Source organism: Gorilla gorilla, chromosome 20, assembly GCF_029281585.2.
Source record: "Gorilla gorilla gorilla isolate KB3781 chromosome 20, NHGRI_mGorGor1-v2.1_pri, whole genome shotgun sequence".
NCBI classification, from domain to species: domain Eukaryota; kingdom Metazoa; phylum Chordata; class Mammalia; order Primates; family Hominidae; genus Gorilla; species Gorilla gorilla.
The window spans coordinates 19793959-19807308 of record NC_073244.2 but is presented as its reverse complement, the minus strand read 5'-3'; the positions used below and the strand labels follow the sequence as shown (position 1 = coordinate 19807308).

Here is a 13350-nt window from a genome sequence, read left to right as displayed (position 1 = left end):
GGATACCAGGCCCTGTGTTTAGCAACCTGCTGTCTAGAGTTAGGGACGTATCCCCAGTGGCAAGGTAATATCAAGTGTTCAAACGAAAGAATTTGTTAGATGATCTTCCTTCTCCAAGGTTGAGGGGGAGGTAGTGGGGGGTCGTGTGCCCCTTGATGGATGCACGGCTGTTTCTGGGCCATTTTCTGCTCGGTTTCATTCAAAAGTAACATGCAGGACGGGCGCTGTGGCTCACGCCTGGAATCCCAGCATTTTGGGAGGCCGAGTCGGGCAGATCACTTGAGGTCAGGAGTTCGAGACCAGCCTGGCCAACATGGTGAAACCCAGTCTCTACTAAAAATACAAAAAATTAGCTGGGCGTGGTGGCGCACACCCGTAGTCCCAGCTGCTCGGAAGGCTGAGGCAGAAGAATCACTTGAACCCAGGAGGCAGAGGTTGCAGTGAGCCCAGATCGTGCCACTGCACTCCAGCCTGGGTGACAGAGCAAGACTCGGTCTCAAAAACAAAACAAAAAAACCCCAAAAGTAACATGCACGGGGGGCTTTTCCATGGGCCACCCCTGGGCTGGGTATAATAAAAAGCTCACACCTGTGTGCTCCAGCCCCTGCTGCATCTGGCACAGATACTGGGTACCCCGTGTGCCTTGTCCCTGGCCTTGTGTGTGTGGTTCCTGGCCCCCTTTTCACCCTTCACACTTGGCCCATGCCTCCTCCTCCAGGAAGTCTGTCCTGATTCCTGGCCAACCGGGACCACCACCTTGAGACTCTTGTCACTCTGGAAGGGGACCACGTCTGTGGTCAGAGCTATGACCCTATACCAGCATTTGCTGATGAGAGGCCTGCCAAGCTTGGTCAAGGTTGGGAGGTGGGGGGGCAGCCCCAGGGTCCATCTAACAACCCAAGACAGGGAAGAAGAGACAGGTCTTTAATGTACGGAGTCTCACAAGGCACAAACACCCTCACCAGGACCAAATAAATAACTCCACGGTTGCAGGAAGGCGCGGTCTGGGGAGGATGCGGCATCTGAGCTCTCCCAGGGCTGGTGGGCAAGCCGGGGGTCTGCAGTCTGTGAGGGGCCTCCTGGGTGTGTCCGGGCCTTTGGAGCGGGTCCAGTCTCCAGGATGGGGATCGCTCACTCACTCTCTGAGTCGGAGTAGTCCGCCACGAGGGAGGAGCCGAGACTGCAGGGGTGCCGCGTGTCGGGGGTGTCAGTTGCCTCCTGGGAGGAGCCTGCTGGCGACAGGGGCTTGTCCTGACGGCTCCCTTCCTGCCCCCTCGGACTGCTGCATTTGGGGGTCTCAGGTGTTTCCGGAGGACAGTCTCCGGGGAACATGGGCCGGTCCTGGGCAGCCTCCTCTGGTACCCGCGGTTCCCCAGACTTGGGGGTGTCGGCCGCATGCTGGGGGCTCTCCGGGACGTCCCGAGACCTCCGCCGCACGATGCCCAGGTCCCCGACGGTGATGGGGGAGGTGGCAAGCGCGGTTCTGCGGCTCTGTGCCAGCTTCTTCAGGACGCCGCTGACCTTGCTGCTGGAGGCGGATCCGGGGGCAGAGGGGAACCAGGAGCGGCTGATGATCTCGGTCCGCTTGAGTTTCTGCTTGTCCTCGTAGGCTAGAGGAGAGGAGAGCACATTTCAGGGGCGGCAGGGGAGGGGGTCCAGAACTGCCCTCTGGTAGACCAGAGTCCACTCATGGCTGAGGACCCCCCATCTCCAGGCAACTCGGAGCCTCCCTGTCCCCTTTTCCCCCGGCCTCCTACGCACAGTCCAGGGTGTGGAACTTCAGCAGAGCCGCCAGCTTGCGGTCATCTTCCGTCTCAGGCACCAGCGGGATGGTCAGGCTCGCCTTGGCCTGCAAGGCCTGGTCTCTCTCCTCCTCCTCCTGGATGGCTTTTTTCTTTTCCTGTGTTGAGGGCCAAGAACACCAGAGATAGGGGGTGTCAAAGCCCTGTCTCTTCTGTGTACTAGGGGGCACTGCTCCAACTCAGGGTCTCATTTACTCTTCTTTTTTGAGACAGAGTCTCATTCTGTCGCCCAGGCTGGAGTGCAGTGGCGCAATCATAGCTCACTGCAGCCTCCAACTCCTGGGCTCAAGCGATTCTCTCATGTCAGCCTCCCACGTATCCAGCACTACAGGTGTGCACCCCCACGCCCAGCTAATTAAAACATTTATTTTTGTAGAGACTGGGCCTGGTAGTTCATGTCTGTAATCCCAGCACTTTGGGAGGCTGAGGCGGGTGGATCCCTTGAGGCCAGTAGTTTGAGACCAGCTTGGCCATCATGGCAAAATCCTGTCTCTAATAAAAATATAAAAATTAGCCAGGCATGGTGGCATGCGCCTGTGGTCCCAGCTACTCGGGAGGCTGAGGCATGAAAATCACTTCAGCTGGGGAGGTGGAGGTTGTGGTGGGCTGAGATCGTGTCACTGCACTCCAGCCAGGGTGAAAGGGGGAGACTGTTTAAAAAAAAAAAAAAATTTTTTTTTTTGTAGAGATGGGGGTCTCACTATGTTGCCCAGGCTGGTCTCCAACTCATGGCCTCAAACAATCCTCCCACCTGAGCCTCCCAAAGCACTGGGATTACAGGTGTGAGCCACCATGCACGGCCTCATCCTACAAATATTTCTGGGATACCCACCTTGTGCTAGGCTTTGTTCTAGACACTGGGCATACAGCGGCAGGCAGGGAAAAACCCTTGCCCTCGTGGAGCTGGCCTCTAGTGGTGAGACAGTGATAAAGAGAAAAAAAACTGCAGGACAGGTGGGTAGGGGATGGGCTGGGCGGTTCCATTTATTTTTTAATTTAATTTAATTCTATTTTTTTTTTGAGACAGAGTCTTGCTCTGTCGGCCAGGCTGGAGTGCAGTGGCACGATCTCAGCTCACTGCAAACTCCGCCTCCCAGGTTCACGCCATTCTCTTGCCTCAGCCTCCCAAGTAGCTGGGACTACAGGCACCCGCCACCACGCCCGGCTAATTTTTTTTTGTATTTTTAGTAGAGACGGGGTTTCACCATGTTAGCCAGGATGGTCTCGATCTCCTGACCTCGTGATCCGTCTGCCTCAGCCTCCCAAAGTGCTGGGATTACAGATGAGAGCCACCACGCCCAGCCAAGAGGTTCCATTTAAAATGTGGTGGCCAGGTCGGATGCAGTGGCTCACACCTATACTCCCAGCACTTTGGGAGGTTGAGGCGGGTGGATCACATGAGGCCAGGAGTTCGAGACCAGCCTGGCCAACATGGTGATACCCAGTCTCTACTAAAAATACAAAAAATTAGCCATGCACAGTGGTGGGAACCTGTAATCCCAGCTACTTGGGAGGCTGAGGCAGGAGAATTGCTTGAACCTGGGGTGGAGGCTTCAGTGAGCCGGGATCATGCCACTGCACTCCAGCATGGGCGACGAGCGAGACTCAGTCTAAGCAAAAACAAAACACAAAAAACCCAACATTAGCCAGGTGTGATGGCTCGTGCCTGTGGGTCCCAGCTACCTGGGAGGCTTAGTGGGGAGGATTGCTTGAACCTGGGACATCGAGGCTGCAGTGAGACATGATTTGCCGCCGTACTCCAGCCTGGGCAACAGAGTGAGACCCGGTCACAAAAAGAAAAAAAAATAAATAAATAAAAGGAGGCAACCAGGTAGGTATCTCCCATGGCATGGTGAGGTAGGGGTGAGCTATGGTCTCAATGTCTGTGTCCCCCAAATTGATATGTTGAAGCTTAATCCCCAACGTTGACAGTGTTAAAAGACGGGAGGCATTTGGGGAAGTAATTAAGTCAGGAGGGCTATGTCCTCACCAATGAGATTATTGGACTTATAAAAGGAGGCTCAAGGGAACTTGTTTGTCCCTTCTGCCACATGAGGACACAGCTAGAAGCCACCGCCTATAAGAAATGGGCCCTCACCCATTCTCCAGACACTGGATCTGCCAGCGCCTTGATCCTGGACTTCGCAGACTCCAGAACCATGAGAAATAAAATTCTATTGTTTATTTTGGCTGGTCTCGGTGGCTCACACCTGTAATCCCAGCAGTTTGGGTAGGCCACGGTGGATCACTTGAGGTTGGGAGTTCGAGACCAGCCTGGCCAACATGGTGAAACCCCGCCTCTACTAAAAATACACAAATTGGCCAGGTGCAGTGGCTCACACCTGTGATCCCAGCACTTTGGGAGGCCGAGGCGGGCGGATCACCTGAGGTTGGGAGTTTGAGACCTGCCTGACCAACATGGAGGAACCCCGTCTCTACTAAGAATACTGGCTGGGCGTGATGGTGCATGCCTATAATCCCAGCTACTCAGGGGGCTGAGGCAGGAGAATCACTTGAACCCAGGAGGCGGAAGTTGCGGTGACCCGAGATCATGCCATTGCACTCCAGCCTGGGCAATAAGAGTGAAACTCAGTCTCAAAAAAAAAAAAAAAAAAAAAAAAATTAGCCAGGCGTGGTGGTGGGTACCTACAATTCCTGCTACTCTGGAGGCTGAGGCAGGAGGATTGCTTGAACCCAGGAGGCAGAGGTGCAGTGAGCCAAGATTGTGCCACTGCACTCTAGCCTGGATGACACAGCGAGACGACCACTGTCTCAAAAAAAAAAGAATTAATTAATTTCTATTATTTATGTATTTATTTAGAGATGCCGGGCGGGGGGTGTCTCACTATGTTGCCCAGGCTGATCTTGAACTCCTGGCCTCAAGCGATCCTCCCAATGTGCTGGATTACAGGCCTGAGTCACTGTGCCCAGCCAAATTTCTACTGTTTCTGTCTATGGTATTTTTTATTATAGTAGCCAGAATGGATTAAGACAGGGCATGATCACCATGTAGCAGATAGGGAAACTGAGGCTCAGAGGGTACAGTGGCCTGCTCAAAGCTAGGATGTGGTGGGGCGAGGGCTGGACCCGGGCCTTGGTCCACCATGCATCCTCTCTGACCCCGGGCTGGAGCCCCCCTCACCCGGAACCTTCTCCGCAGCATGCTGTTAAGGGCGAAGTCGTCCTTCCAGGCGCTCTGGGCCTCCTGGATGTGGCTCAGTGTGGGCAGCGCCTTCTTGAGTGTGCTGCGGTCGGCCTCGCCATGCTCCAGCCGGAACATGGCGTCCGTCTCCAGCTTCTGCTTCTTCTCATGCTCTGCAACGACCAGAGCTCGGCTGGGCTTTGGGGGCCCCAGCGCAGACTCAGGGCCAGGACCCCCAGGCAGGTAAGTGGGTGGCGCTCACCTGTGGTCAGCACCTGCTCATTGTCCGCCATGTCCCAGCGCTCCTCCTTGCGCTGGGCGCCACTCACGATCACGTAGTCGCAGTTGGCGGGGTCCGTCTGCATCTCGATGTAGTTGACACAGAGGTGGCATTTCATCCGGAACCTGGGAGGGAGCGGTGGGCAGGAGTCAGAAGGAGGCTGTGGCTGTGCCCCAGGACAGCCCTGTCACCTCTGCCTGCTTCCTTCCACCCAATGGTGTCATTTGACAAAAATTCACTGAGCACCCACTATGTGCCATGTAGAGCCACGGGCAAAAGGGGCACATCCAGGCACCCAGAACGGACCTTCTGTCAGTGGGGCTGCAGTTGGCTTATTCATTTGTTCATTCAGCTGTTTGTTCATTCATTCATTCCCTCATCCGTTTTTTCGGTTCATTTATTCGTTAATTCATTTGTTCATTCATTAGTGCATTTGTTTGTTGGTTCACTGATTCATTTGTTAAAGTAATTCATACATTCATTTGCTCATCCATCCATTTGTTAATTCATTTATCATTTGTTCATTCATTCATTCATTCATTTGTTCATTCATTCGTTCATTCATTTGTCCATTAGTTCATTTATTCAACAAACCCGCCCAAGACAGGCTGCTCTGTGGCAGGCTCAGTGCCAGCTGCTGGGGACATTGCTGAGTAGTGGAAAAGCGAACCTGCTCATGGAAAGGCTGACGTCCCAGCAGGGGCCACCTTGATCGCACAAGCAACCAGTGTCAAGTCTCACTTTAGAAAAGGTGTCCTCTGAGGGGTGCTGTTTGAGCAGAAACCCCGGGTGAGGGAGGAGCCTTGGAGCTACCTGGGGAAGAGCATTCCAGGTGGAAGCACAGAGGTGGGTGTGTCCCTGGGGTGTGTGAGGGACAACGAGGAGGCCAGGGAGGGGGACAGCAGGAGGAGGTTAGGGTGAAGAAAGGACAGGCAGAGTGTGTGGTGCCTTGTGAGCCAGGAGGAGGACTTGGGCTTTTACTGAGGAAGGTGGGAGCCATGGAGGGTTGCGGGGGTGGGGCGTGCCCTGATTCACCAACCAGGGTGATTTCCAGGAGAGTTCTGCAGGGAATGGGTTCCCCCCCAACTCAGACTCTTTGTAGCCCCCTCGCCCTGTGGCCACCCCACCTGTTCCCAAGACGCCACCAAGCCGCCCTTACCTGTAGATCGGGGTTGTGTAGTAATTGCCCACCTTCTTCTTTTCTGCGTTGTAACGAACACCTGGAAGGGGGTCAGGCAGGGGTGGTAATTTCATTGCCATCTGAATTTTGCAGATGGGTAAACTGAGGTACAAAGAGGCTCACTGTCACTTGCTGAGGGTTCCCCAACTAGGTGGAGTTAGAGACAGGATTGGAAGCCAGAGCCTGGCTTCCTAATCCCTCTGCAAAGGAGCTTCCATGGCCAGCCAGTCACTCGGGTGCCCGTCTCCTCCCTCATTCCTGATCAGGATCCTCCCACCCCCACCCCGGCAGCATCCAGCAGTTAGGGGGTCTGATGTTTGCAGGACTGAATGGAGGGCAGGCAGAGGCTCACCCATGCCGATGTGGTTCTTGCAGCCATCGCACCAGATGTTATATGGCATTTCGAATCTGCAAAGACAGACAGCATCTTACTTGCACTTGTCCACTTGTACAATCCCTGGGTCTCCACACCTGCGACTCTGGCCGCGGTTGTGATTTGAGGGGTGGGGTATTAGACTGCCCCGTTAACGGGAGTTGCTGCAGTCACATTACACAGGAAATGGATATATGGAAGAAAAAGAATCACAACCATTGTAACTGAGCAGGAACTTCCTGCCTGCTAGAAAGCAGACTGACCAGATCCAGGGACAGCCGCCTTTGGGTGCTGCTGCGACTTTTTTTTTTTTTTTTTTTTGAGACAGTCTTGCTCTGTTCCCCATGCTAGAGTGCAGTGGTGCGATCCCGGCTCACTGCAACCTCTGCCTCCTGGGTTCAAGCAATTCTTATGCCTCAGCCTCCCAAGTAGCTGGGATTATAGGTGTGCGCCACCAATTCCGGCAAATTTTTTTTTTTTTTTTGAGACGGAGTCTCGCTCTGTTGCCAGGCTGCAATACAGTGGCACGGTCTTGGCTCACTGCAACCTCCAGCTCCCTGGTTCAAGTGATTCTCCTGCCTCAGCCTCCTGAGGAGCTGGGATTACAGGTGTGAGCCACCGCACCCAGCCTAATTTTTTCTGTTTTCAGTAGAGACAGGGTTTCACTGTGTTGGCCAGGCTGCTCTCAAACTCTTGGCCTCAAGTGATCCACCTGCCTCACCCTCCCAAAGTACTGGGTTTACAGGCGTGAGCCACTGTGCCCAACCACAATCACTGTCTTTTTTGAGAGTCCTATGTGATCAAGTCCAGGCTGGCCTGCTACAGGATGAGATACAACACGGAGCAGAGCCCAGCTGTACAGGTCAAGTCCCTGCTAAACCAGCCAGTCCCCAGCCAGCCAACTCTGAAACACATGGGAGCCCAGCCCAGATCAGGCCAGCCTAGCCCAGCCCAGCCAAGCTCTTCCAAGCCCAGCAGAGATATTTTGCTGAGCTGCAGACATGTGAGCAATAATAAATGCTTATTGTTTTGTCACACGGCAATAACTGACTGATACAGTGACTTTCTGCTTTATGGAATGAAGACCCTGCAGCACTGGGCCAATGAGGGCACTGAACTCTCCTTGAGACTGAAGGAATGGGGCAGGACGGTGGGGTCCTCAGGTGATGCTGGGCCTTACCGGATGATGAGGATGCCCTGTGACAGCTTCCGAGCCCGCTCCCGAAGCGGGTGGCTGTTGTGGTATCGGTTGAGAGAGCCATGCTGTGTGGAGAGGATGAGAAGCGGATTAGTGCTGCTGAGCTGGGGGAGCTCACGATTTTCTGCCACCCCCACTGCTTTGGGACAAGGGTCTCACGGATGGGAGAGGCCTTGATTCTTATGTCCTGCAGGACGGGTGTTCATAGCAATAAGGGGGCATCCAGGTCTTACTGGAACATGTAGGCTTGGAACCAGGAACGTGAGTTTGAATAGTCCCTCTCCTATTTATTTATTTATTTTTTGAGATGGAGTTTTGCTCTTGTTGCCCAGGCTGGAGTGCAATGGCATGCCATTGCAGTGACCTTGGCTCACTGCAACCTCTGCCTCCTGGGTTCAAGTGATTCTCCTGCCTCAGGCTCCTAAGTAGCTGGGATTGCAGGCGCCTGCCACCACGCCCGGCTATTTTTTTTGTATTTGTAGTAAAGACGGGGTTTCACCATGTCACCCAGGCTGGTCTCCAACTCCTGACCTCAGGTGATCCACTTGCCTCAGCCTCCCAAAGTGCTGGGATTACAGGTGTGAGCTACTGCACCCAGCCCCGTTCCCATTTATGAGCTGAAAGAGCCAGGGGACCCTGGGCGAGTGACCTCACGTTTTGCCTTCCCGAGCCTCTGTTTCCCCTGTCTGTCAACTATGTATAATGTTCATTATTACTTCCAGGTTTTATGGGGAAGATGAGGTGAGGTGACAAGACTGGCAAACATTTGCTGGGGACTTCATGTGCATCACCTCATTTTTTTTTTTTTTTTTGAGACAGAGTCTTGCTCTGTCACTAGGCTGGAGTGCAGTGGCATGATCTCGGCTCACTGCAACCTCCGCCTTCCGGGTTCAAGTGATTCTCCTGTCTCAGTCTCCCAAGTAGCTGGGACTACAGGTGTGGGCCACTACGCCCAGCTAATTTTTGTATTTTTAGTAGAGATCAAGTTTCACCATGTTGGCCAGGATGGTCTTGAACTCTCGACCTCGTGATCCACCTGCCTTGGCCTCCCAAAGTTCTGGGATTAGAGGTGTGAGCCATGGCGCCGGCTTTTTTTTTTTTTTTTTTTTTTTTGAGGCAGGGTCTGGCTCTGTAGCCCAGGCTGGGGTGCAGTGGTATGATTATGACTCACTGCAGTCTCCACCTCCTGGGCTCAAGCAATCCTCCCACCTCAGCCTCCTGAGTAGCTAGGATTTAATCCCTCAATGATTCTGTGAGGTCAGCTCATTTTATTTCCCCCTTCTGACGTATGGAGAAACTTTGGCATAGAGAGGCTAAATCCTATACTCAGGACGAGGCAGCTGGGACACTCGGGCCCTTACTGAGCACCTACTGTGTGGGGACACAGCCACAATAAGATAGATGAACATCTCTGCCCTCATGGAGAGAATGTTCTAGTGGGGGAGATGGACAAGACGCAAATAAATGAATAAGTGAGGGAGTTATAAGGGCTATGAGATTATATAAAGTGCTCAGCAATGCAACAGAGAATGAGACAGTGGTCAGGGAGGGCCTCTGTGAGAAAAGCACTTAAGGAAGTGAGAGTATGGTGAAGTGGAGGAAGAGATTCCAGGCAGAGGGGACAACCAGGACGCCAGAGGTGCTGGAGCTGGGGAAGCCATGGGATCTGACCCTTCATCTGTGCGCTCTGCTTTATCCTGGGCCCCTGCTGTAAACACACTATACTCTAGTATAGTGTGGACATGGAGTTACAGGTCCCTGAGGAGAGCCACAGTTATCACCCAAAAGTGAAGACAGCCTCGAGACTCAGGTGACGAGCAGAAGACAAAAAGACCTTGGGGGCCACCCATCCTTCCACAGCAGTGGCTCTAACCCCAAGAGGGGATGACGTGGGTCTTTTTGCTACTGTGGACCTGGAGCGGAGAGCCTGCTTACCTTCTCAGGGTTGAAGTCTGGAGGATAGTACTTGTTGACCCCTTTCCTTTCACCCTGCAAAGCAGAACAGAGACATGACTCAGAGAGAGGCTGATATGGTTTGGCTGTGTCCCTACCCAAATCTCATTCAAAAAAATTTTTTCTGATTTTTTATTTTACTATTAATCTTTAGAGATGGAGTCTTGCTCTGTCACCCATGCTGGAGTGCAGTGGTGCGATCTTGACTCACTGTAACCTCCGTTTCCCGCGTTCAGGCGATTCTCCTGCCTCAGCCTCCTGAGTAGCTAGGATTACAGGCATGCACCACCACGCCCAGCTAATTTTTGTATTTTTAGTAGAGATGGGGTTTCACCATGTTGGCCAGGCTGGTCTCGAACTCCTGACATCAAGTGATGCACCCACCTCAGCCTCCCAAAGTGCTGGGATTACAGGCCAAATCTCATCTTGAATTGTAGTTCCCATAATCCCCACATGTCATGGGAGGGACCTGGTGGGAGGTAACTGAATCGAATCATGGGGGCGACTCATGCTATTCTCATGACAGTGAATGAGTTCTCGAGAGACCTCATGGTTTTACAAGGAGCTTTTCCTCTTGCTCATTCTTGCTGCTGCCACGTGAAGAAGGACGTGTTTGCTTCCCCTTCTGCCATGATTGTTAAGTTTCCTGAGGCCTCCCCAGCCATGCTTAACTGTGAGTCAATTAAACCTCTTTCCTTTATAAATTACCCAGGCTTGAGTATGTTTTTTTTTTTTGAGACAGAGTTTCACTCTTGTTGCCCAGGCTGGAGTGCAATGGTGCGATCTCATCTCACTGCAACCTCTGCCTCCCGGATTCAAGCAATTCTCTTGCCTCAGCCTCCCGAGTAGCTGGGATTACAGGCATGTGCCACTACGCCCAGCTAATTTTTTTGTATTTTTAGTACAGACAAGGTTTCACCATATTGGCCAGGCTGGTCTTGAACTCCTGACCTTGTGATCCACCCACCTCGACCTCCCAAAGTGCTGGGATTACAGGCGTGAGCCACCGCGCCCAGCCCTTGGGTATGTCTTTATGAGCAGCGTGAGACTGGATTAACACACAGGCTCCCTCCAGGAAACCTACTTATGCAGCCTCAGGGGGCAGGACCTGGATAAGGGGGACTCGGGGACATTTTAGAGGACAGTGCTGGGCTCAGTGTCTGATTGGGGAAAGGCTACTTGGGCAAAAAACCCATTGTCATTGCTTTGGAAAATTTCATGAGGTTCAGATGCTCCTATGGTGGCTTTCACACTCTTTTGGGGACTGTGATTGACGGTAAGAAGTATTTAACATTGCCACTGGGCAGACACACATGTAGTACCGTTGAACACAGGTCTCAAGAAAGAACACTGAGCCTGGCTGAAGAGTCGCTCGTTTTCTTCTTTTTTTTTTTTTGAGACAGAGTCTTGCTCTGTCACGCAGGCTTGGGTGCAGTGGTGCAATCTTGGCTCACTGCAACCTCTGCCTCCTGAGTTCAAGCGATCCTCGTGCCTTAGCCTCCTGAGTAGCAGGGACTACAGGAATGTGCTACCACATCCAACTAATTTTTCTATTTTTTTTTTTGAGATGGAGTTTCGCTTTCGTTGCCCAGGCTGGAGTGCGGTGGCATGTTCTCAGCTCACTGCAACCTCCACCTCCCGGGTTCAAGCGATTCTCCTGCCTCAACCTCCAGAGTGGCTGGGACTACAGGCTCCCGCCAACACACCTGGCTAATTTTTGTATTTTTAGTAGAGACGGGGTTTCACCATGTTGGCCAGGGTGGTCTCAAACTCCTGACCTCAGGTGATCCGCCCAGCTCGACCTCGCAAAGTGCTGGGATTACAGGCGTGAGTCACCGGGCCCAGCCTAATTTTTGTATTTTTAGTAGAGACAGGGTTTCGCCATGTTGGCCAGGCTGGTCTCAAACTCGTAATCTTAAATGATTCGCCTGCCTTGGCCTCCCAAACTGCTGGTATTACAGGCGTGAGCCACTGTGCCCGGCCTTGCAATGGTTAATTTTATGTTATATGAATTTCACCTTGTTAAAAAAAAAATGAAAGAAAGAAAGAGAAAGGAAGGGGTAGGGGAGGGGGAGGGGAAAGGGGGAAGGGGAAATTTAGGTTGAGTGTAGTGGATCACTTGAGGTCAGGAGTTTCAGACCAGCCTGACCAACATGGCAAAACCCCGTCTCTACTAAAAATACAAAAATTAGTGGGACGTGCTTGCTTGAACCCAGAAGGCGGAGGTTGCAGTGAGCCGAGAGCGTGCCACTGCACTCCAGCCTAGGCAACAAAGTGAGACTGTCTCAAATACAAAAGAAAATGAAACAAAAAAACATTTAAAAAGCGCCCGTGGGTGATGTTAGTGCAAAGCCACATTTCAGACCCACTGCACCAAAAGATGATGACCCGGAGATTGAAATCATCATCTTAGAGCTCTGGGAGGGGAGGAGGGGCTGCTTCCAGGGTCCTACAAAGACTGGGAGAGACACCCAGGGCACACGAGGCTGTCTACTCACCATCTTGGGAGCTGCCTACTGGTCCTCACCCTCAGGGCGGACGATCAGAAACTGGCCTTGTGCCAGTCTGCCCTGTCCTGACCTCTTGCGGAGCCTGGCAGAGGGTCCACAGGCTTCCCTGCGAAGATGTCGTGGGCCGTGTGGTGGTGCCAGCTCAGGCAAGACTCCCGCCAGGCATAGGAGGCATCCAAAAAGCGGCGTGTCTGTTTAGAAAGAGAGAGTCCTGTCCACTCTGCAGCCAATATACGCATCACATCTGACACTTTCATCCCTCTGTGGCCCCCACCGGGTCCAGCACCCATCATCACTCACGTGGGCCAGCACGGTCTTCTCTCTCCCGACTCTGCCCTTGACACTTGCTCACCCCACAGCTGCCCAGGGGATCTTTTTGTTTTTTGAGATGGAGTCTCGCTCTGTCACCAGGCTGGAGTGCAGTGGCGCGATCTCTGCTCACTGCAACCTTCACCTCCTGGGTTCAAGTGATTCTCCTGCCTCAGCCTCCCGAGTAGCTGGGACTACAAGCGTGCGCCACCACACCCAGCTAATTTTGTATTTTTAATAGAGACAGGGTTTCACCATGTTGCCCAGGATGGTCTTGATCTCTTTACCTCATGATCCACCCGCCTCAACCTCCCAAAGTGCTGGCATTACAGGTGTGAGCCACCATGCCCAGCTGGGATCTTTTAAAATATGAACAAACGTGTCACTCTCCTGCTTAAACCCCTCCCATGATTCATATGGTTTTTAGAATCAAGTCAAACCGCTTCCCACGGCCTGTGGGGCCCCTGCCTGCCTCTCCAAGCCTAACTCTTACCCCTCTATCTCTCGTTCACTCTGTTCCAGCCACACTGGCTTCCTGGCTGTCTTCAAAGGCCAAGTGCAGCTGGCCTGCACCTGCTGTTCCTCAGGTTTGCAAGCTCTTTG

At 52.8% G+C, this 13350-nt stretch overlaps 1 protein-coding gene across 3 annotated transcripts in view; it reads right to left on the bottom strand.

Moving 5' to 3' along the window:
- Window positions 1-910: 910 nt before the first annotated feature.
- Window positions 911-13350, bottom strand: part of YJU2B (YJU2 splicing factor homolog B) — a 31917-nt gene continuing 19477 nt past the window's right edge. For all 3 annotated transcript variants that reach the window (XM_019016106.3, XM_019016105.3, XM_004060139.4), the window contains 9 exons: window positions 12427-12629; window positions 9911-9964; window positions 7958-8040; window positions 6757-6812; window positions 6384-6444; window positions 5207-5349; window positions 4945-5117; window positions 1762-1900; window positions 911-1610 (listed from right to left, as the gene is read on the bottom strand). In XM_019016106.3, the coding sequence (XP_018871651.1) occupies window positions 1132-1610; window positions 1762-1900; window positions 4945-5117; window positions 5207-5349; window positions 6384-6444; window positions 6757-6812; window positions 7958-8040; window positions 9911-9964; window positions 12427-12429 (1191 nt within the window). In that variant the 5' untranslated portion in view covers window positions 12430-12629 and the 3' untranslated portion in view covers window positions 911-1131. The remainder of the gene's footprint in view (window positions 1611-1761; window positions 1901-4944; window positions 5118-5206; window positions 5350-6383; window positions 6445-6756; window positions 6813-7957; window positions 8041-9910; window positions 9965-12426; window positions 12630-13350) is intronic.